The sequence below is a fragment of the Cervus elaphus genome, chromosome 15, assembly GCF_910594005.1.
Source record: "Cervus elaphus chromosome 15, mCerEla1.1, whole genome shotgun sequence".
Classification (NCBI taxonomy): domain Eukaryota; kingdom Metazoa; phylum Chordata; class Mammalia; order Artiodactyla; family Cervidae; genus Cervus; species Cervus elaphus.
This window is the reverse complement of record NC_057829.1, coordinates 77872007-77896882: the sequence shown is the minus strand read 5'-3', so window position 1 is coordinate 77896882 and position 24876 is coordinate 77872007. Positions and strand designations below refer to the sequence as shown.

The window sequence follows — 24876 nt, the reverse complement described above, 5'->3', positions numbered from 1 at the left end:
TCAAGAAATAATGTTTTTTTTTTAAAAAATCCCTATATTTGGTGAAAGACAGAAATATAAATTCAAGATGCTCAGCAAACCCTAACCAGGGTACATTCAAAGAAAGCTACACCCAGACACATCAGAATCTGAACTGCTAAACATAAAAGATGTGTAAAAAGCTTAAAAGTAAGTAGGAAAAATTAAATTGGACATACAGGGGAAAAACAATTAGAACAGAATGAGGGCTGACTTCCCATCAGAAACCATGAAAGCTAGAAGAGAGTCAAGCAACATCTTTAAAATACTGAGAGAAAAGAACTGTCAGCCCAGAATTCTGTACTTGGGAAAATATCCTTCAGTAAAGAAGGCAAAATAAAGATATTCTCAGAACAGACAACCCACTCCAGTATTCTTGGGCTTCCCTTGTGGCTCAGCTGGTAAAGAATCTGCCTGCAATGCGGGAGACCTGGGTTTGACCCCTGGGTTGGGAAGATCCCCTGGAGAAGGGAAAGGCTACCCACTCCAATATTCTCACCTGGAGAATTCCATGGACTGTATAGTTCCATGGGGTCACAAAGAGTCGGACACTATTGAGCAACTTTCACTTTCAGAACAAGGAAAACTAACATAATCCATCAGCAGCAGTTATGCTCAAAAAAAAAGCAAAAGGAAGCAATTCAAACAAAAGGGAAATGACCCTGGCAGGAAATTTATATCTTGAGAAATAAAGAGCAAAAGAAAGAGCAGATATCCGAGAAAATGTAAAAAGACTGTTTTCCTCTTCTTGGATTCTTTAAAATATGTATGACTTTCGAAAGCAAAATTTATACCTTTATCTGATTGGATTTGCCATACATGTAGACTTGAGATATATATATGTATATATACACCCACCTCAGAATTCTTGGCTGGGACATCCCATGGACAGAGGAGCCTGGCAGGCCACAGTCCACAGGGTTGCAAAGAGTAGGACATGACTGAGCATATATATACATATGACAATTATAACAAAGGTCAGTGGATGAGGATAAATGGACCTATGTGATTCCAAAATTTCTTAATTTTCCTAAAGTAATATAAATATTAACTCTGAATAGACTATAAAAAGCTACCTATGCCTACTGCAATCACTAACACACTAGCATAACCACTAAAAAATAATACAAAGACAAACACCCAAAGGGACAACGGAAAATTTAAATGGAATGCTAAAAGATATCTGGATACATTAAACGTAAACAGCCACAACAGACCAATATAAAGACAGAGAGTACCAGACTGGGTTTTATATATATATATATTTACATATGCATACATACATATGCTTAGGTCAGGAAGATCCCCTGGAAAAGGAAATGGCAACCCACCCCATTATTCTTGCCTGGAAAAGCCCATGGACAGAAGGAGCCTGGTGGGCTACAGTCTATGGGGTCACAAAGAGTTGGCAACAACTTAACAACTGAACAACACAACCACATACATAAAAACACACATTATTCTTTCCAAATCAAAAAAGATACATAAAGCAAACAATAAGCAAAACTACTGTGGCTCTTAATGTCAAAGTAGACTTCAAAGTAAAAACAATTACCAAAGAAAACAGGAAATTATATAATGATGAATGGGTCAGTTCACCAAAAAGACAGAACAATTCTAACTGTGAATGTGTCTACCAAAAAAGCTTCAAAATACAAGAAGCAAAGTGGACAGAAATGAAAGGAAACAAACAGATAAATCCATAAATAAAGTTGGAAACTTCAACACTCCTCTTTAAGTAATCAACAGAAGAAGTAGATAAGAGTATCATTAGGGATATAAAAGATCTGAACAATTTAAACAACCAACTTGACCATCTTGACTTTTCTGTAAAACACTCCAGTTAACAACAAAATGTACATTGTTTCAACTGCACATGCAACATTCACAACAGACCATATTAAGTCCAAAAAACAAGTCTTAAAAAATTTACAAAAACTGGAATCATACAAGGTACATTTTTTTTTAACATAGTGGAATTAAACTAGAAATAAATAAATGAAAAAGATCTTGTAAATTCCCAAATATTTGGAAATTAAACAAAACACTTCTACATAAGCCAAACAGAATGTCTCAAGGTAAAGTATAATTTTACACTGAATAAAATCGAAGTACTGCATATCACAATATGTGAGACTCAGCTAAAGCAGTGCTCAGAAGAACATGTATAGCATTCAAATACTCTTGTTGAAAGGAAGAAATATCTCAAATTAATGACCAAAGCTTTTCATCTTAAGAAAAGAGGATAAGAAAAGCAAATTAAAACCAAAGGAAGCAGGGAATTCCCTGGTAATCCGGAGGTTAAGATTTGGGGTTTTCACTGTTGTGGGCCCAGGTCTAAAATTACAAAAAAAAAAAAAAAAAGGAAGCAGCAAGCAATGAAGCTGAAAACAACAAAAGAAAAACAAACATCAGGAATCAATGAAACCAAACACATATTCTTTGAAAAGATTGATAACATTAATAAATGGCCAGCAAGACTAAGCAGGAAAAAAGAAGGAAAAAATACATAAACTACCAATATCAAAAATTGAAGAAGAAATATTAAAAACCCCACAGACTTTAAAAGGATAAGGAAATATTATGAACAACTTAATGTCCATAAATTTGAAAACTTAGATGAAATGGACTCATTTTTGTTAAGGTACAATCTGCCAAAACTCATTCAAGAAATAGATAAAATGAACATCCCTGCACCTATTAAAGAAATTGAGTTCACAGCTGCAAGTCTTCCACAAAGAAATTCCAAGCCCAGATGGCATCACTGATGAATTTGTCAAACATTAACGAAAACAGTAATACCAATTCTACATAAATTCTTCCAGAAAACATAAGAAAAGGGAGCAATTTCTAACTCACTTTATAAGGTTAGCATTATACCATGATAAGGAAACCAAAGACATTACATGAAAATTACAGAGCAATCTCTCTCATCAACACATAAACAAAAATCCTCAACAAAATATTATTAAATTAAATCCAGCAATATATAAAAAGTGTAATACACTGCAAACCAAGGAGTTTACCCCAGGAATGCAAGGTTGATTAAACATTTGAAAATCAATTTAATTCACCAATATTAACACACAAAAGAAGAAAAATCAAATGACTATCTCAACAGATGTAGAAAAAGTCACCCAGGAATGCAAGGTTGATTAGACATTTGAAAATCAATCAATTTAATTCACGAATATTAACACACAAAAGAAGAAAAATCAAATGACTATCTCAATAGACGTAGAAAAAAATCATGTGACAAATTTCAACACCCATACGGTTTTTCCAGTGGTCATGTATGGATGTGAGAGTTGGACTGTGAGGAAAGCTGAGCGCTGAAAAATTGATGCTTTGAGCTGTGGTGTTGGAGAAGACTCTTGAGAGTCCCTTGGACTGCAAGGAGATCAAACCAGTCCTTCCTAAAGGAGCTCAGTCCTGGGTGTTCATTGGAAGGACTGATGCTGAAGCTGAAACTCCAGTACTTTGGCCACCTTATGAGAAGAGTTGACTCATTGGAAAAGACCCTGATGCTGGGAGGGATTGGGGGCAGGAGGAGAAGGGGTTGACAGAGGATGAGATGGCTGGATGGCATCACCGACTCGATGGGCATGAGTTTGATTAAACTCCAGGAGTTGGTGATGGACAGGGAGGCCTGGCATCCTGCGATTCATGGGGTTGCAAACAGCTGGACACGACTGAGTGACTGAACTAAACTGAACTGATACATGACTGTAAATGGAAAAACTCTCAGTTCCTACCCTCCTGTGTAGAAAAAAATCCAGTTCCTCCCCACCGTGTATTGTTCCCCATAAGTCTCCTTTTCTACTCATACCACCTTTACTTTGGTGACCAAATGTATGGAGGTTTTCCCCCCATTACCAAGGAATTCGGCTGAAGCTCCAATACTTTCGCCACCTAATGCAGACAGCCAACTCGTTGGAAAAGACCCTGATGCTGGAAAAGATGGAAGGCAGAAGGAGAAGAGGGCGACAGAGGATGAGATGATGGGATGACATCACCGATGCAATGGACATGAACTTGGACAAACTCTGGGAGATGGTGAGGGACAGGGAAGCCTGGGGTGCTGCAGTCCACGAGGTCGCGAAGAGTCAGACATGACTTGGCAACTGAACAAGAACCACCACCAAGGAACTCACAGACACCAGAAGGGTGTCCAAGAATTCAACTCAATTCTGGAGTTGAACAGGAGACAGCATCAGATTCCACAGGTTAAGGGTTCAGTCCTATAGAACTCCCCCCTCAACTCTGACACCAACTGCAATCCCATTTAACACCTATGCTTCTGACCAACTAGCCATAGACTGGGGGATCCAAACACCCACTCCTTGTATTCGATCAGCTTGCTACAGAGGCTCACAGAACTCAGACATTTTATTTACTAGATCACTGGTTTATTATAAAAGTATATAATTCAGGAACAGCCAGATGGAAGAGCTACATAGAATAATGTATGGGTGAAGGGGTTCAGAATTTCCCTGCCCTGCCCAAGTACATCACTCTCCCAGCACCTCCAAGTGTTCATCAACCAAGAAGCTCTCCAAACCCCAAACTTTGGGGATTTATGGAGGGTTGACCATGTAGATATCGTAGATCATTATCTCTATTTTCAGCCATTCTCCCTTCTCAAGAGAATGGGGGACAAGGCTGAAGAGTCCAAGTTTCAAACCATGACTTGGTCTTTCTGGTAACTAGCCCGCCCTGAGTCACCTCATTGAACAAAACACAGTATGATCAGCAGGGAAATTACAAGGGTTTCAGGAGCCCTGTGTTAGCAACGAAGGTTAAAAACCAGCGTTAGAACACGAGATGCTTCTAGTACTCTTATCACTTAGGAAATTATAAGGGTTCTAAGAACTCTATGCCAGGAACCAGGGGCAGATCAATATACATTTCCTGTTATCTCATGATGATCAACTCTCAAAATCAGGAACAGCAGAGAGCTTCTTTAACCTAATAAAGGGCATTTATTAAAAAAAAAAAAAAAAAGGCCTGCAGCTAACATGATACTTCATGTTTAAAGATGTTTAAAGACTGAATGTTTTCCACCGAAGATTGGAAACAAGGCAAGGATATCCACTCTTCTACTCTTATTCCACATCAGGTTGAAGGTCCTAGCTAGTGCAACAGAAGAAGAAAAACAAGGGGATATAACGGGAAAGGAAGAAGTAAAACAGGTATGACTGTCTATGCAGAAAACCCCGGAGAATCTACAAAAACAGCTACTGAAACTGAGTTTGGCAACATTGCAGAAAACTAGGTCAACATACAAAAATCAATTGTTATTTATACATAATGAAAAAGAACAACTGGAAACTGAAATTAAAAGAAACAATATCAATTATAATAGTATCAAAGAATACAAACTACCTTGGTACAAATCTAACAAAATATGTTCAGGATCTGCATCTGAAAAGAAATCAATGAAAATCTAAATAAATGAAGAAATATATCTGTTGGAGGACTGGAAAACTCAATATTATCTAGATGTCAATACTACCCAAAATGATCTCTTGAATCAACACAATCTCAATTAAAATTCCAGTTTTGTTTTTTTTTTAAGAAATTGACAAACTGACTCTAAAATTTATATGAAAAAAGCATATGAACTAGAATAAACAAATGAATTTTCAAAAATAAAAATAGTTGAAGAAATCTCACTATCTAATTTCAAGACTTACTTGAATAGATCTTGAATCTATTGAAATGAATCTTGAAAGATTCAATAGCCAAAAAAAGGCATCCCCAGAAGGACAGATACATGGATCAATGGAACAGAACAGAATCAAGAAACAGATATAGAGATGACCAACTAACTTTCAACAAAGAAGCAAAACATCAATGAAAACAGGATAGCCTCTTCAACAAATGTTCACTCCATAATGAAAAGGGGATCAATTTACTAATAGGGTATAATACAAAATTTCATGCACCTAAAAACACAGGCTCAAAATACATGAAACAAAAATAGATATGACTACAGAGAAATAGATAATTACAAAGTTATAATTAAAGATTTCAATATGCCCTCTCAATAACTGACAGAAACAGACAGAAAATCAGAGAAGTTTTAGAAATCTTGAACAAAACTATCAACCAACTTGACCTAACTGAAATTTACAGAACTCTCCCCCATCAATAGCACAACACACTCTTTTCACATGCACAAGGAATATCTACCAAAGTGGACAATACTCTAGCCAATAAAGTTTAAGTCCTAGTCATACAGCCTTACACATATTAAATAAATTGAACTTCTAGCTATAACTATTAAATGAACTGAGTTTATATTAAATAAATTAAATTCAAACTTAAAGAATCAACTCCAAGTTTTGAGGGCTTCACTGGTGAATCCTACCAAACATGTAATGAAGAAATTATGTCAGTTCACACACACTTCCCTGGCATATTGAACAGGAAGGTCCCAGCTCACTCTATGAGGCCAGCATTACCCTGACTCTGAAACCAGACAAAGTTACTACAAGAAAAGAACAAAACAATATCCTTCCTGAACATATACACAAAAATTCTTTTAAAATTTTTAATAAATCAAACCCAAAGAATACATAAAAAGAAAAATATATCACTTCAGATGAGATTCATCCCAGGAATGTAAGGCTGGTTCAATATTCAAAACTTAGCCAATATAATTCATATTAAGCTTAAAATGAAAAATTATCATCTCAACAGATGCAGATTCCAATCTCAACTCAATTCCAATAAAAACTCTCAGAAAACTAAGAACAGAAGGGAACTTCCTCAATGTGACAAAGGGGATTTACAAGAAACTTACACATACTGTCATATTTAATGGTTAAAGACTGAATATTTTCCCCTTAAACCAGGAACAAGACACAGTCAACTACTCCTTATCACCTGTATATATCACTATAATGGAGGTTCTAGCCAGGGAAATAAGGCAAGGAAAAGAAATGAAAGGCATCTAGATTGCAGAAAAAGGGCTTAAAGTATCTTCATTTGCAGACAGCATAATCAAGTATGTAGAAAATCATTAGGAATCTACAAAAACTACTACTACTACAAACAAGTAATTTTAGGAAGATTTAAGGATACAAAATCAAAATACAAAAATGGAGTGGGGGTAAAATGAATTGGGAGATTAGGATTGACACATATATACTTTGAGGAGAAGGAAATGGCACCCCACTCCAGTACTCTTGCCTGGAAAATCCCATGGACGGAGGAGCCTGGTGGGCTACAGTCCATGGGGTTGTGAAGAGTCAGACACGACTGAGCAACTTCCCTTTCACTTTTCACTTTCATGCACTGGAGAAGGAAATCACAACCCACTCCAGTGTTCTCGCCTGGAGAATCCCAGGGACAGGGGAGCCTGGTAGGCTGCCATCTATGGGGTCGCACAGAGTCGGACAAGACTGAAGCGACTTAGCAGCAGCAGCAGCATACACACTTTGATACTATGTATAAAATAGACAACTAAGGAGAACCTACTATATAGCCCAGGGAACTCTACTCAATGCTCTGTGGTTGTCTAAATGGGAGGAAATCAGAAAAAGAGGGGATATATGTATACATATAGCTGATTCATTTTACTGTACAGCAGAAACTAAATGCATAAGTAAATCAAAATGGACTCAACCTAAATGCAAAGTGTAAACCTACAAAAATTCTAAAAAAAAAAAAAAAAAGAATTAAAGAAAATTTTTCATTGAGGCAAAGATTGCTTAGATACTAACACCAAAAAAAAAAAAAAAAAAAAATCCATAAAAGGAATTGTAAGAAGTTGCAATTCATTAAATTTAAAACTTCCCTCCATTGAAAACTGTTAAGAGAATGAAAAGACAAGCCCCAACATGCAAGAAAATATTTGAAAATGACACATCTTATAAGGAAACAGTAGGCATAATATGTAAAGAACTTATAAAAATCAATAATAAGAAAGAAACAATTTTAAAAATGTGCAAAAGTTCTGAACAGACATCTCACCAAATGAAATTTACAGATGGCAAGTAAACACATGACAAGATATTCAACATCATTATCATTAGTCATTGAAAGTTAAAGGAAAGTTGCTCAATCGTGTCTGACTCTTTGCAACCCTATGGCCTATATAGTTCATAGAAATCCCCAGGCCAGAATACTGGAGTGGGTAGCCTTTCCCTTCTCCAAGGGATCTTCCCAATCCAGGTATCAAACCCAGGTCTCCTGCATTGCAGGCGGATTCTGAGCACGGAAGAACTGATGCCTTCAAGCCATGGTGCTGGACAAGACTCTTTAAAGAGTCCCTGGGACAGCAAGGAGATGAAATCAAGTTAATCCGAAAGGAAATCAACTCTGAATATTCACTGGAAGGACTGAGGCTGAAGCTGAAGCTCCAATACTTTGGCCACCTGATTCGAAGAGCCGACTCATTGGAAAAGACCCTGATGCTGGGAAAGATTGGAGGTAGGAGGAGAAATGGACGGCAGAGGATGAGATGGTTGGATGACATCACCAACTCAATGGACACGAATTTGAGCAAACTCCAGGAGATTGAAAGACAGGGAAGCCTGGCATGCTGCAGTCCATGAGCTGCAAAGAGTTGGACGCAACTAAACAACAACAACAAGGAACTTTTGAGAGTGACTAATATTTTTAGGATCTTGACTGTGATGATAGTTTAAGAGGCGCATACATACATCAAAACTTTTTCAATTGTAGTTTACTGCATGTCAAATATACCTCAATTAAGCTCTTAAAAATAATTTTTTAGAAAAAAATTGCAACTCTAATTATTCATTTTCAAAGTGCTACAAAGGAAAAACAGTGCTATAAGAGTATATAATGACGGGTCATGTAGTCTGAAGAATTAGAAAAGCTTCCTTCAGACACTAGGATATGCTAAAATTTGAAGGATGCTTAGTAATCAGTCAAGCAAAGACCACACAGGAAAGAGGGCTCAGAAAGATATGACAGTATGTGTGAAATGCCCTGAGTCCAAAAGCAATGTGGCACTTTGAAGGCACTTTAAAAGGCAGGAAAGCTGGAAGAGTGAGTCAGTCATCTGCTAAAGGAACCAAATTATGCAGACACATGGTCTTCAAAACCATGCTACTTCAAGTAACTTATCAGTTGGGGATCTCAGAAACACTCAATTTAAATTATTATAAAATTCCACTGTGTGATTTTCATGTTTAATAACATGAAAAGAACCCATGCATATAAATTACATATTAGAATCTGAGTTTGAAATAAAGACTTGGGGACAGGGAGCATTCAATTTAAACATTATAGTTACTGAGAGCTTCCCTATTATTATTAAAAAGGATTCCAAATGAAATACGTGTGTATGTGTATATACACACATATGTTGGGGGGTTTTAGTAGTAACTTAGGAAAAATATTTACACATTTAACCCTACTGCTTTCTATTTACAACAGCAACCTCACTCCTCGTAGTATATCTTCATTTTGCTGTTAAAATAGAAACAGATTACTTCTATTATAAACGTGTGAAATTCATCATCCATATTTGGCTGATCAAAGAGGTTTAAAAAAATCTGCATACATTAAACATACAGCAAGATTTAATAGATGATTAGAGGAATACTCAATAAGTGTACTTTAATAATAAATTTAAATTTATAAAATATTTATAAAATAATGAGGTATTTTCCAATCTCAGAACATTAATCTCAGCTATTTTCTTTACCTAAGAGAAATGAGAAGTCTTAGGTTCCTAAGTCATATAAGCAAAAAATGTCCAAGTATGAATGCAAATTATAAGTTTATATAAACATAAATCTCAACTACTCTACAAAAAGAATTCTAAAGACCTAGCTTATAACAGTGTTATTCATTCAAATAGAGTTTGTAGCAAAATGCTTTCCAGCCTGTTATACCACGCTGCCCAAGTAAATGTAATTTAAATTTGCATATATTTCATATATCATATCCTTGATTATTATATTTCAAATTGGTACTGTCCTTTCTGATTCTCAGTCCTAAGTCTTTCAGTCTAACTTTGGCTAAAGATTGGTGTTCATTCTGTTTTACCTAGGTGAAGAATGGCCTATAATCTGAGAGTTTTATTCTCTTCAAATGGAAGCAGAAGGCTGAAATCAATCCTAAGAGAACTGAAGCACCACTTTTGATACCATATTTGCTGCTGCATTTCTCCCCCCAACCATCAATCTTCCTTCTAACAAAGCATTTGAAGAATACTCATTCCCTAGTGAAATCCCTTCACTAGAAAAAAAGAGCTAAGTTACCATGGAACCAGCCAATTAATTTTGACACCTGCTTACGAAGATTGATCATTTTTTATGTCTGTGTGTAAGGTTGCTATCCTTTAGTTGAGTAAAAGATTTTCAAGATAATTAACGACGTGAGAATTTCCAGTTAAAAGTCTTTCCCACTGTGTTATTATTTCAAATATTAGATAAAACAAGCCAACACTCTGAAAGAAACCTTTCTTAGCTTAGTAGGCACTTTACCTGGAAGAAATCTTTTCTTCTAAACTGATTCATCCCTTTAACATTAAATACTTCTTTACCCTAAGAGTATATATAACAAAACACAAAGAGTTGTACCAGTTATATTTACTCTAATTAATAGCTGGTACTCCACAGAGAATGAAAAAGTACTTACTAATAGAGTACAATGAATCATAGGAAATAGGTTCCAAGGAAATGAATATTCAATGATTAGTCCAGGGTTTATTGTTATTTAACTACATCTATATTTTAAAAAACTATTCCTATTTTACTCACTAATGTATTGTTTATGAACAGCAACCATCTCTCTATATTATTTAAGCCGGTTTTAACTTGATCTGTGACCTTTCCTACTAACTGGGACAACATCTGCTAGTGAGGTTACAGGCTGCTGATCTAGCTGATTAACAATTCCACTTCTATACAATGTAGACAGAGGCTTCTCAGGACTGCAGCAATTTTTGTCCTCTTTAGACAAACAGAGCAATTCCAACCAAACGCCAATGTCCCTAAATTACATATGAATCAGGCAATCTTTCTCTTTATATAAAAACAGATATAAAAAATATATGTGGCTTTTTTTATTACTGACTACCAGTTTCTATGTTCAAAATCCTCTCCTGCCAGGTGAAGTGGCTGGGCTGGCTGTTTCAATCAAAGCAAAAGTTTAAGAACACTTAAGTAAAAAAGACTACTAATAAGCACAGTTCAAAACAGTATCTTTGTGGGTCCTGAAACATTTTTTAAAACTTTTAATTAGTAACTCTACAAAATTTTTTAAAGTATTTTAAAAAACAAGAGTATTACACTAATTTGTGAAATTACAAAGCTAGGAAACATTTCAACTTACTCCTACAAAAGAATTTCATAAAACTTCATTCTGAGATTTCACTTCCAAAATCTTGCTGTAAATTAAACTTGCTGTAAGATCTACTTAAATTAAAAAGTCCCCTTTTAAAAAATACATTTTTTATATATTTAAAAAATATATTTAAAAATATACATTTTTACAATAAGGTTTTACAATAAGGTTTACAATAAGGTTTTTTACAATAAGGTTTCAGGGACTTGTCTTAACCGGCAAGTTTAAAAAAAGGAAAATATTTTGTTTAAAACTCCCAGGAAATTTTCTTTTGATACATAAGTAAGGTGAACCATAGGCTTCTCTTGTGGCTCAGTGGTAAAGAATACATCTGCCAATGCAGGAGGCACAGGTTTGATCCCTGGATCGGGAGGCTCCCCTGGAGAAGGAAATGGCAACCCAATCTAGTATTCCTGCCTGGGAAATCTCATGGAAAGAGGAGCCTGGTGGAATATATAGTTCATGGGTTTGCAAAGAGTCTGGTCATGACTTGGCAACTAAACAACAACAAAGATGAACCATATTCTCATCTTTGCCTTAGAACCCAAGAGACACTCGACTTAGATTTGGCTATCACTGTGACAATAAGTAACCCATAGAATGCAATTTCTGAGCCACTAACCCAGCCAGCAAACTTGATCTGAACTATCTGGATGACACAGAAGTTGACTTACTTAAGGACTGTTCTGCACAAGTTGTCTGATGGATACCCTATTGGTCTCAAGTATTTTATTTGCTGCTGCCCCACACTCATCCATTTCTTTTCATATCAGGCAGCGACGCAATACACATGAACCAATAGGGGACAAGTATTTTTACTGCTGTAAAGCAAGCTCCTTAGGGCCTTAAGCTTCTGAAAAACCCAAGTGATGCTTCCACACAATAGCTGATAGTCAAATAACCAGTTAGGAATATCTATTATCTCCACCACATTATAAGGTACAGGTATTTCATCGCTTTATCGAACTCAAAGTCACTCTGTATTTCTCAATTCAAGATTCTCTTCGCACAATTCAGCACAGTAATACTGGCTAAAAGTAAACGTTCTAGAGTTAGGCTGGCTGATTTGGATCACAACTCTGCCATCAGTACTGTGTAATCTTGGGCAAATTACTTAAACTCATTACCACGATTTCTCTCTGTAAAACCAGTATAGGAATCCTAGTAACTCAGAGTTACTAGGAATTCTTTGAGGAACAAATGAGGCACTCAGAACAGGGTCTGGCACATAGTAAGGTCATCATAATTCTACTTATGATCACTGTTACTAAATACACTAACAAGTTATCAGCGGTTACCTCTAGAGAAGGAAGTAGGCTGGGGAAGACGGAGATACCGGCAGACCAGAACTTTTAACCTTTACACTTCTGCACTGTTTGAACGCTTCACAATGCGCAAGTATTTCATGACTTACATGCCTCATTTTTTATTAAAAAATAGTGTCCGCTAACAAAATGGTGTTTGGCACCGTAACTGAGTGCGGAATTTTTGACGATCAGGGAAAAAGACGGGCAGCGGACAGGTGGACCACCCGGAGAGGCTTCGCGTCCACGGCGGTCGGTGCCGGGCGCTGGGCGCAGGGTCGGGATCTCCGAGGCGCAGGGCCCAGAGGAAGGCAGCGCTGGGGGCCGCTCCCAGCCCGGGGACCCCGGACCAAGAAGGGAGGGGGGTGGGGGGGAGGCCGCGACGCTGCGGGGCAAGGCTGAGGTTCGGGGTCCGGCGCAGGCACTTACTTGAACCTGCCCTGGCAGTGCTGGCACTGGTCGCCCACCCAACCCGGGTCGCAGAGGCAGGTGGAGTTGACACAGCGGCCCGAGAAGCAGGAGTCGGTCCTTTCGCAGGGTTTGGACTGGGACACCTGCGCGTAGAGCGCCAGGTAGAGAAGGCCATAGCACAGCAGCCCGCAGTTCCCGTCCAGCAGCCAGGAGGAGGCGCCCCCGCCGCCGCCGCCGCCGCCGCCTGCCGGCCGAGCCCTCCACGACCCCGGGGCCGCCGGCTGCGGGGGGCCAGTGCGGGCCCGGCCCCCCGGCTCCATCTTCCCCAGCACCCCGGGCCGGCGGGGCTGCGCTCGCGGGCGCCGACAGGGATGCTCCAGAGGGGAAACCCGGCCGGAGAGGAAAACACCGCGCCGCCGCCGCCGCTCCTCCTCCTTCTCACCGGCGCCTGCCCCAGTCCCGCTCCCCGGTCCGGACGGGCAGATCCCAGCCGCGCTCGCGTCCGCTCGGCTCCCTGCAGTCGCGCTCGGGCATCGCCTCTCTGTCCGCTGACCTTGTCCGCTGCAGGCCGAGCCCACCGCCGCGGCGCCCGGGACCGGGCCGGAGGCGGGGACCTGCGGGAGGGGGAGGGGACCCCGCGCGCGGCCCCGCCTCGCCCGCCGCACGGGCCAACAGCCTGGGCGCCCCGCCGCGCGCGCCCGGGAGGGCGGGGGGCCACGGGAGCCCCCCCGAGGTGGGCGCGCCCACCGCGGGAGAGGGGTACTCGGGAAGCGGGGCTTCAGCCTCGTCCCGCCCGGCCAGCCTCCGGCGGCCCCCTAGCAGCCATCTGCTCTCCGGTGCCGCGTTAGCCAGACCCCGGGGCTGCCTCTAGCGCCCGCGGGGTGCGGGGCCGCCTCCCGCTCGCGCGCGGGCCTCCGCTCCTCCCCGCCGGGCCCTGCGCGTGGTCTCGCCCCGCCCCTACAGGGACCGGGGACTCCCCCCGGGCGAGCGCGCGCGCGCCCACCCCGCCCGGCCCGCCGCGGGAGGGGAGACCGGCCCCCCAGGTGTGGCCCCCAGCGCCCGCGGTGCCCTACCCCTCGGGGCCCCGGGGAACCCGGCCCCCGCGCTTCCCGATCTCCCCCCGCACCACCCCCGCAACACCTCCCCCCAAGCGAAAGATCAGAGCGGGACCGGCTTCGCAGCTTCAGCAGAAAAGAAGCCCTTCCCGGCCACTGTCTACAGCGGTAAAAGTGCAGCGTTTTTCCCCTAGCGCTCCCCCCGCCCCTCCCTCCGTCCCATCCTCCAGCCTATTTCTTCTTTTTTTCTTAAAAGAGAAAAACTCCAGCAACACACAAAGAGCTGAGCATGTGCAGCCGCAAAAGTCTTAAAGGCACCGCAGTCCGACCACGTTGAGGGGTCCGCAAGAACTGGGAGGGGCGAGGGCGAGGGACGGCGCGGGTCGCGGAGCCGGATCCTCAGCCGAGGGACCTCTCGGGGCGGTGTGTGTGGGGGGGTGTCATTTCTTCCGCGGAAATAATGACTCCCCCGCCCCCAACAAAGAGCGGCGAGGTTCTGCGCCCCGCCGGCTCGCCGCCCCCTCCAACGCTGCCTCAGAACCCCAGGTTATCTCCCTTTCTGCTCTCAGTGTTTCCTTCTCCATCTGGGACAATATTCTGCCATGAAATATATTGCAGCATCGGGGCTTTTTTTTTTTTCAGAAGGGCAGAAATGATGCCCAGAAAAGAGCCTTTTTTTTTTTTTTTTTTTTTTACTTCCTCGGTGGCAGGCTTTCCTCCTTTAGATGACTTTCCAAGATTTGATGGCATATGCTGAAATTTTTGCTTTGTACCTTCATACCTTCTCTGAACAGTCCATTTGAACCCTTGAGAAAGGAAGCTGGAGATGAAATGCAGCCATGGACACTCGAGTTACAGCAATGTTATTGGATCCCCACCAAAGAGCAGGCAGTATGGAAAAGAATCTGAAATCTACCAAAGACATTTCTGACAGCAAAAGCAGAAAAAGTTTTTATTGTAACCACACATCCATAATATTATTGTTAAGGTTGAACTCGTGTTTATTTGGGGCATAATGTACCCACGTCATCTCTTTTAATCTGTTACCCCCACTTTGTAGATAAAATCCTCCATTAACCCCATTTTGCAGATGATAATAGAAAGACTCAAAAAGATTTGTGAATGACAGATTAGAAGTAAGCAATGAACCATGCTTTAAACACAAGTCTTCTGACTTCTGTGCTTTTTCAGCTGTTTACCAGGCTGTTTCTATTAGCAGATGCTTTGTTTTAGTTTGGTGAATAAAATGTAAGTGTTGGCTCGGTTTGCAAATACCTCAGCAATGACTTAAGGAGGGGAAAAAAGGTCCAGAAAGAGGTAACTCCTTCGGAAGTAAAAAAAAAAAAAAGGAAAACCATGATTTTCATTTATATAACAAATCACAATTCCCCCAAAGTAGCAGGACCAGAAATGTCCTCCTCAAACCTAAAAATTAGGACAGGTCTTTCAACTCACAACTTTTCCATGTCGGTTTGTCCCTTAGAGATTAGTTGAAATGAGGAGAGGAGAACATTTTGGGAAAAAATTTAAAAAGAGGATATCATTCTAGATCACACATTTTAATTTCCATGAAGGCAAAATCAGAAGTCTCTAGGATTAGCCATGCATGAACAATCCCTTGTGGCTTTCTCCATTCCTCTCATGCCAGCCAAAGTTTAAAGTCAACCACATCCTTCTCATGTCTAATGTAGAGGTGCTTTCAGACACATGGAAAGTGGCCAAACTCTTAAAACCATCACTGAGTGCAGAGGTAGCTCAAAGGGTACACAGGAGCCGCTTTAACAAGAGAGCACTGCTCAGCCACTTACTGACTGTAGGCTATATTTAAGCAAAGGGTTTGCCCATTAAAAATATACATCTTTTAATCTTCTAACCACTATAATCAGTTCAGTAGTTTATGTTACACTGAAGAACATGCAGCCTTACAGGCCTCCTCTCAACACTGCCTTTAGAATCAAGCTGAATATATTAAATTTATATAAAATTGTTCTCAGAAGGATCTCACAGGATTTTCACTTGCCCTATATCCTGTTTTTCTTTCAAACTCTTTCAGTCAGCATTTACTGAGTAACTATTATGAATTTAAGCAAGAGAAAACAAAGATGAATAAAACATGATTTCTACCCCTGAATAAGCTTATCTTTTATAAGGCTCACTAGATTGGGAGTTCCTAATACAGTTGAATGTAGAGACAGAAAACTTAAATGATTTACAGTGGTCTCACAAAATAGTGATAAAACTTGCCCAGAATCTTGACAAATGTTTTAGTATCTTCTTTGATCAAGAAATTTTAAAACTCCAACATGATGCTATCTCTTTTTTCCAAAGAAGGAGAGTCAGCATCCTAGCTGTGCTACATGACACTACAATAATTCATAGTATTGGTAATAGCAGTCATAAATTCAGCAGAAAGGTGAAAATTTACTCCAAAGAGATAGTGGGGGAAAAGTCACTTTTACTGAAGTAGAATGAAACTGTTAAGATTTTGAAAGTGTCTATTAAATTTGCTCCAAGGGGAAAGATAAGAAAATATATTTGCTCAACAATTAGCCTTATATCAGGACCTTTAAATATTAGGGGGAGTGTGTTCCATTTCCATTCATACCACCTAACAATGGGTCTATAATATAAAAGGCAAAAGTCTGAGACTTCATGTAGCCAAATTGAAGGAAATGCAAATGACTTTGCTTTTAAAGAACAAGAGAAATTATAGATCCATTGCTCTGTTGATTGCTATTCAAAATAAAGTAAAAGATCCTATTTGAACTAATGAACCAAAGCAGCCCCTTCTCAGTTGCTTGATTGAAGAGTTATCTCTACTCTGGTTATTGTGCATCATTCGGCTCATGGGAGGCTTCTGAAAGCAGCCAAGGTAATGAGCACTGTAGCTAGCGTGGCCCCAAGAGCCAGAAATGCATTAATTCAAAGGGACTCTTAGTGCAAATGGGACAGTATTTTAGGACACTGATAGAGTATGAATGGTCTGTGAGTTTTGAGCGTATGGGGAAAAAATCACCTTGAAGTACTCATTAAAGTATATTGATCATATTGAAAATATTGATATGGCTCTGACCTGAAACCCCACCTCCCCTCCACAACCAAAATCAAACACGCTGCTTTCTCTTGGATTCATTCTTTCCTTCTAGCAGTTTCTCCTGCTGTCACACTTGCAAACACACACATACAGACTGATCCTGCCAATTTTTCAACTTAACACATTTCAAACATATTGTTATAAGTAAATCCAAGGAAATAAGTCCAATGATTTTAAATATACTCTGCTGGACTAATACATTTTTGTTTAAAACTGGGAAATAAAATGAGCATGTTTAAACTTTTTATCCTAAATATTCAGACTAGTTACCCAAAAAAGTCGATTGCCAGCACTCATTTGCAAAAATGTGTCTTTTGTGAAACAATTCAATAAAAATATGGGCTAGGACGTCTTGTTAAACATAGTGGACTAAGTATATGCATTTACTCCTACTTTGAACTTTACCAACATGGGAGGAAAAAAGAATTTTTTTTTTAAATTTTTAAAAGTATAAAGTCACAATCACAAAATGAGAATAGAACCAAGTAGTAGATGACAGGTATCCATACGTTTGGAAGAGTCAATTCATTGAAAGGAGGAAAGTGAATGGAGAAATATATTCCTGCAAAGATAAATGACAATAAGAAGCCTGTTTCTCCTGAAGACCCCAGGAAAGTCTCAGGATTCAGAGGCAAGAGTTGCCATAGAAAGTAAAGATGGGCCTTTAGGATGAAAACGGAATAAATGGTTGAGGCCAACATAAGGACCCACAGTACCCTTCCTCACCCCAAGCAGCTAAAACTAACCCAGGCCCAACTGACAGGAGGTTAAAACTCTTAAGAAATTAAATCAAAGAGGTTTCAGATTTGGGGCACCAGAGATGATGGAAGGAGGCAGTGAGGTACATAGTTGAAAATGGAGAGATTAGGTGAAAATCTGTATGTTGAATGATACCATTACCTTGCCTCCTTTGCCTTCCTATTCCCAGAACACCAATAGCCAACTGAATAACCTCCAGGCAGAAACCTGAAGGACATTCATCTGAAAAATGGAATGGTCCAAGAGAAAAGATACTGTCATTTGGGGTCTCCCAACCAGATGGCAAAGCTACAATGAATGAAGCCCAATGGATAACCCTACAATGAAGCCTGCTAGTCAGTAAGCCCAATTCAATCCTTTTTCTTATGACTCTTTCTTAAATATAGACAGCAAAAGTTCATCTGACGTAAAATACAGAAACCAAAACAAAGAAAAAGAAATTAGAGACAACACAGTCGAAGCAATAAAAGAAAGTTTTGCAACCATGAAATAAGTACTGGATATTCTTAAAAACATAAAAGGACACTCAGAGAACATTAAACAACAAAAACAAAAAAAAAAAGGATAGTCAAAATTAAAATGCAATAGAAACTTGCATTTTAAATAAATGCAGATAAATGTAGGAAATCATCTAGAAATTAGAATAAAAGACAAAGAAGGCATCTCCTCTTATGGATAAAGGGAAAACTACAACAATTAGAAGCTTCATTAATGATGATGTATGATTATAAATTAAGCATTTATCATGTGAGTACATTTATTAATGTGGTGGGTCATTAATGCACAACTCCAATGTAGGAGCAGAAAAAATCATCTAGATTAATTTATTGAATATAAGAAAATTTCCCAGAACTAGACTGAGCCTCCAGATTCCTAAAACACTGAGATTAACAGACTCACATATTAGGGGGGAGTGGAGAAGAGAGAGAGGAAGGAGACAGGCAAATGCAATGGTGTCCACAAGTATGAGGACAAAGACATTTTCAGACACACAAACCTCCATAAATTGTATCTCCTAAGGGGCCCTTCTTTGGGAAACTCCTGAAGAATGAAACAAAGGGACAAGAGGCTGGACATAAGAGAACTGTGAAAGGATATCCTAGGATGATTCACAGCAGTGCCCCAGCAGAGGCTGGGGAGGGAGGTATCTAGGAAAGTAACGGAAATGAGTGCTTGAAACTGTGGGAGCTTTTGGAAAAAAATATTAACAATATGTGACAGATCTTGGAGTATTTGGGTAGAAGATGGAATAAGCCAACAGAGACCTAAGTAAATGAACAAAATGAACCGATTATTGGCTAGAGAAAAAAAAGAAAGAATGAGAAAAAGGAAACCTACGTGAGATGGTTCAGCAGGAAATGATACTTACATAGTCATAATAATGCAAACTCTATTGATTTGGGGACTTCCTCCATGGCTTCCCCTGTGTCTCAGATGGTAAAGAATCTACCTGAAGTGTGAGAAACCTGACTTAGATCCCTGGCTCCAGAAGATCCCCTAAAGAAGGAAATGGCAACACACTCCAGTATTCATGCTGGGAAATCCCATGTACAGAGGAGCCTGGTGGGCTACAGTCCATAGGGTAGGACATGCCTGAGTGACTAAGACTTTCTTTTCTTTCCCATAGCTCAGCAGGAAAAGAATCTGCCTGCAATACAGGAGACACAGGAGACATGAGTTTGATTCCTGGGTCAGGAAGATCCCCTGGAGGAGGAAGGGTTCTTGCCTGAAAAATCTCATGAACAGAAGAGCCTGGCAGGCTACAGCCCAAAATGTCACAAAGAGTCAGACATGACTGAGTGACTAAGCACGCACACTACTGATTTAACCAAAAATCTATAAAATGTCTATATTAAAAAGATGGGAGCAGAGTAAAGAAGGACAGTGCTAAATCTTAATTCTTTAATAAGAAATGATTACAAGTTCAAAGCTGATAAATACAGAAGTAGTAGAATAAGTATATGACACTGAAGAAAAAAGTTGAAAGCTACTTTCTCTTAGGGAATAGGGAAGAGGAGCAGGAGATGCAACATTTTATTATAAAACTTTCAGTACTCCTTGATTAAAATTTTTAAATTACTTATAAAATATACAGAAATAATAAATAAAAATATAGGTCCCTAAGAAAATAAAGGTAGCATGGGACCTAAGACTCACAGACTATTGAGTCTGATTTAGAATTCTGCCACCTATACATTAGTTACCTTTGTGTGACATTAACCTCTGTGACTCAGTTTTGTCACCTGTAAGATAGGAATAATCAAACTACTTGTCAATGCCCATTTCAGAGCTGAGATGACAGTCCAAATGGAATATGAACACACCTAGTAAATGGTAAAGTACTATACAGTGTTATACTATATACTATATTGTAAATTATAATATATTAATATATATTAGTAGTATTGATATTTAATGTTCAAAAATTACTTTTAGGAACAGAATTCATTCTAATCCCATGTGAGGGAAAGAATTATTGAGAGATTTGGTCAATACAAAAACACAAAGAAAGACGCAGAGCTATAAGAAAACTGCATTATTTTAAAGATGAATCTAGTCCAAGTTCTTCATTTTGCAGATGAGATCCTGGCACCCAGAAAAGTGAAGTTTTATGCAAACTTGCACAGTGATGGAGCTTAGTCTAAACCTAGTTTACATGAAAAGCAGCCCAGTTTTCTTTGTCTTATACCTTAAAAGTTCAGGCTAATAGGAGAAATTTACAGGTTAGTCATCCATACCTAGCTCCATAAAGGCCTTCCAAGGCTTTAATGAAATTAACTGATTTGCCCAACATCACATAAATTAGTGACATCAGAGGCAAAAGGAAACCAAGGGGCAGACAAAGAATGAACCTTGTGTGAAACACTTAGAATGGAATGAAAAGTTGCCAGCAGAGCTAAAGGCAGAACTTGAGAGCCCAGCTCAGACTCTGCAACATACAGATGATCAATTAGTATCAATTAACTGGCTGAATAAAGGTCCTGCCAAAGTATGAAGAGAAAAGCCAGAAAGGAAACAGGCACACTTAAAAAAAAGAAAGCTGCAATTAACATAAGCCCAGTCAGCAACAAAATTTCTCTTGAAAATGGAAATATAAGAATTTGACTTACTGAATGAGAGAAGGATGTGAGAAAGATGGGTGGAAAACAAAGGAAGTAAGGGCATGGCCCATAGTAGACAAAAAATGTCAAGACAGGGTACCTAAATGTAGGATTCTCCAAAATATTCCAAGATAACTCATAGGTCTTTCTATCTTCTCCTTTTTGAGACTGTGTTGAAAGAATGAAGGCAGAGGAAAGTTTCTCTATTGCATACTCAGCATCTCATTTGCTGGTACTTTCCTTCATGCAAAAGAACAAAACCCCCTTTCAAAAACAAAACCATACTGTTTTATTAATAGAAATATTAAACATTTCAATTGGAATGAGGTAACATAAAAGGAAATATTATAGTCTTTTATTTTCAAAAGTCATACTTTTTCTCCAATAGATAATTCTGATTTCTCCAGATGACTCTTATTAGTAATCACTGCTTTATGCTCTATCACCTTACTTCCAAATGAACCAACTTTAAGAAAGGTCATACACTGAAAAATTAGTGTCATTGAATACAAATGACTTTGAGTAATAGAAAGAATTGCTCTAGTTGTGAGAAAAATCCAACAACTGCTACACACTCCTAAGCCACTGTCTACATGTAGCTAAACTAGGTAGAATTTCTATAAACCTTAGTTAAGTTGGGATTTGCTTCATGTTCTGTTTTAAGAAAATGTGAGTCACTGTAAGAAAAACAGGAAGTACTTCAAAAACAAAAGCTTCCAAGCAAAATAAACAATTCATATGAACAGTAACATACTAGCTTTAGAAAGCTGGGGTCCTGACATCAGAAAATATGTTTATGTTTACCAGGAAAAGAACATGAAAGAGAATTATGGACACTCTGATCAGGAGAGACCAAGCCATCAGGATGCAGTGAGGTTTCCTCGAACAGAGCTCAGACACACAGAAGAACCGCAAAACAGCACACATAAAAAAAGAAAAATATCTGACAAATGATAGCCAGGCCCCACAACTCCCGATAACACGACATTCTACTTATTAAAAACATCAGTCTTGGAAGACTCCAGGCACAGTAATTTTGAAAATGTACACAAGTAAATTAAAACCAGCCTTATGATTCTTCCTATTGTAAGGCCCTCACCCATATCCCTCTGCAAAGCTGATGTGAAATTTAAAATGCAATGAAAAAAAAAAATCAACTTGAACATTGCTGATTTTAAACAAGAACCCCAAGTTTTCTATTTTTAAATGAGAATGTAGTTGGAGAGAGTTTCTGCACGTGAAGAGGATATATATTTTTCTAGGAAAATTCCTTCTACAGTAAACAGAAAAAATGTTATATCCACAACAAGGAAGTATATGCAAGAGCTGTATTTATTAAATTATCTAATCCACTTGACAGCAGATGTTTTTGGACAAGCTTTATGGCCATGCTCTTCCTAACTGGACACGGTCCTTTAGTTTTTGGAGGTTGTACACAATAGTGCCAAGAGGATGGAGTAATGAGCCAGGAGACCCAGACTCTAAAACTAAACAGTATGTGCCTCACTTGCTCTCAGTTCTTTCATTTGTAAAACAGCAAAAAATATTAGCCATCCCTGAATGTTAATGGGATACTCAAAATTCCAAATGAGATAAAATGTCAAAGTTTTTTAAAAACTGTAAAGCCCTATTTGTGCCTCCTTTTATTCTTTCTGGGCCAACACTGTCATGGGACCCACAGGGGCCACGTGACCCTGCAGAGTCACAGAGCAAACTCAGTAACTCCTCAGTATCTTCATTCCCCACTGCAGTAACCTAGCCCACTGCCTTATGCCGGGGTGAAGGAAATGACCACACGTGTACAGTGACCACTGGAAAGGCCCAGAGAACAAGACATACTGCCCCCACACTCCAGTTAAAACCTGGAACTCAAGCTCAGTGCTTTTGTCTTTTAGCTTCAGGTTTTGTTTCTTGGGCACTTGCACTAATGCAAATGCCTCTGACAGGTTAAGGTTATTTAGTTTGTACCAGCCAATAACATCTTCATATGGATGACTTTGTACCTGTTCCTGAGTCTAGTTTTGATAATAACTATAAGAAAAGTCTAAAGATGTATCATCTCCCCAACCACCCCTCCCTACTACTCAGGACACATGGCACACAGGGCTTCTACCCAGTCTGTTCTTAAGAAAATGAATGTAAGAAAATAGTAACACTCTTTAGCAATTTAGTATAACATGGTGTCCATGGGCTGGTGGGGAGGGCGGGGAGGGCTGGAGGACTGTTCTGTCTCCTCTCTCTTCTAAACTCTCTCTTCACTGCAGACCTCAGCGTTTCAGTGGAGGTGGGGTGGGAATACATATATATATATATACACATATATATATATATATATATATATGTCCATGGAGAGAATGGAGAGAAAGAAGTCCAAGGAATTCCCCAGCAGTCCCGTGGTTAGGACTCCATGCTTCCATTGCAGGGGTCATGGATCTGATCCCTTGTCAGGGAACTAAGATCCTGCACTGTGTGGCATGGCCAATTTTTTAAAAATTAACAAAGTCCAACGAGAGAACAAACAGAAATGAATTAAATGCTAATGGCGGGATTTTAGGCTGTGGCTCTGGATGAAAAATTTGACACAGGCTGTATGGTGGGCAGCTACCCTACTTCTAAATGGAAATTGGACTTAGCAGTAGGATTTTGGCATCTCTGACTACACAATGAATGAATTTAAGGGAAAAATTAGAATGAAAGGTTGGGTGTTCACTTGGAAGCACCCTCCCTAGACTCGATTCTGGTAGGAATCATCAGCAAAAATCCTGATTATTTTTAACGGCTAGGAGGATGCTTAAGGAAATGTCAGTCTCTAAGATTACCCCAAGTCTCCTCTGCATAAATAATAACATCACTGCCGACAGATTCTTGGCTCAACCGGCCTTCTTTTAAACATGCAGACTAGTCAAAATGAAATACTTATTAGAGAAAGATTGGAAAGGATGAAACTGGAAATGATCACTCAAAATAAAGAAAAAAATCAGCCTCATTAATAAGGGGGAAAATCTGGGCATTCTGAGCTAGCCAGACACCAAAAATACGTAGGAATAAACAGCAAAGCAGCAGTACTGTTGGTGTGATGTCTTTGAGTGTAGAGTAACTCAAGGAAACCACCGAAAAACCTGATTCCAGCACCCAAGCACATGCTCAGGAGGCTTGAAGGTACGGGACAGTCCCACTGGGTGAACAGTGTTACATCAAGTGGAAACATTTCCTCTGGCTTCTGATCAGTGTATGCCCTGAAGCCCCAGGACTTGCTGGTGCTCATTATTTTTATTCTAACTCTGTTGCTGCAAACACTATCCTCATTCACATGAAAGCTTGATCTTGCTAAATCATCCTAAGCTATCTGCAGCAATTATCCCATGATTAAATTTCTAAAGTTAATTGTTAAGTTTAAAAAAAAGCCTCTTTTATTAGTTTAAAATTTTTCTGCTTTTTCATTTTACCAAGTGTCCTTTTAGTCCTTAATTATTAGAAAACATAAATAAAAGTGTCCAATTATCCTTCTCTTTAACCTTTATCATTTTATAGCTCTTATCAGATTTCTGCTTTCTTTTCTCTCGACTAGAAATTCCTCACCATTCATCTCTAGGTTCTATCTTCCTGTACGAGCTGTAATTATGTTACTTGAACTTGTCTAATTTATTTCTGATCTGGCTCAGTCATTTTTGAGATAAAGAAAAACTGAAAGAAGCCATGCAAAATTAGGACATGCCCTTTGTAAAAATGAACATAAATTTATTACAATATGTTCTATAACCCTTTTAACCAGAATGGTTTCTTATTACTTATTTGGCTACCAC

General features: G+C 39.3%; 2 protein-coding genes across 4 annotated transcripts in view; one reads left to right on the top strand and one right to left on the bottom strand.

The window, feature by feature from the left end:
* Positions 1–13513, bottom strand: part of ATRNL1 (attractin like 1) — a 744737-nt gene extending 731224 nt beyond the window's left edge. For all 3 annotated transcript variants that reach the window (XM_043926138.1, XM_043926139.1, XM_043926140.1), the window contains exon 1: positions 13083–13513. In XM_043926138.1, the coding sequence (XP_043782073.1) occupies positions 13083–13384 (302 nt within the window). In that variant the 5' untranslated portion in view covers positions 13385–13513. The remainder of the gene's footprint in view (positions 1–13082) is intronic.
* Positions 13436–15391, top strand: LOC122708558 (vegetative cell wall protein gp1-like). Its single transcript, XM_043924770.1, has 3 exons — positions 13436–13797; positions 13913–14287; positions 14914–15391. Exons 1-3 carry the CDS (start codon positions 13436–13438, stop codon positions 15026–15028), a joined length of 852 nt encoding a protein of 283 aa, XP_043780705.1. The 3' UTR covers positions 15029–15391.
* The last annotated feature ends 9485 nt before the right edge of the window (positions 15392–24876 follow it).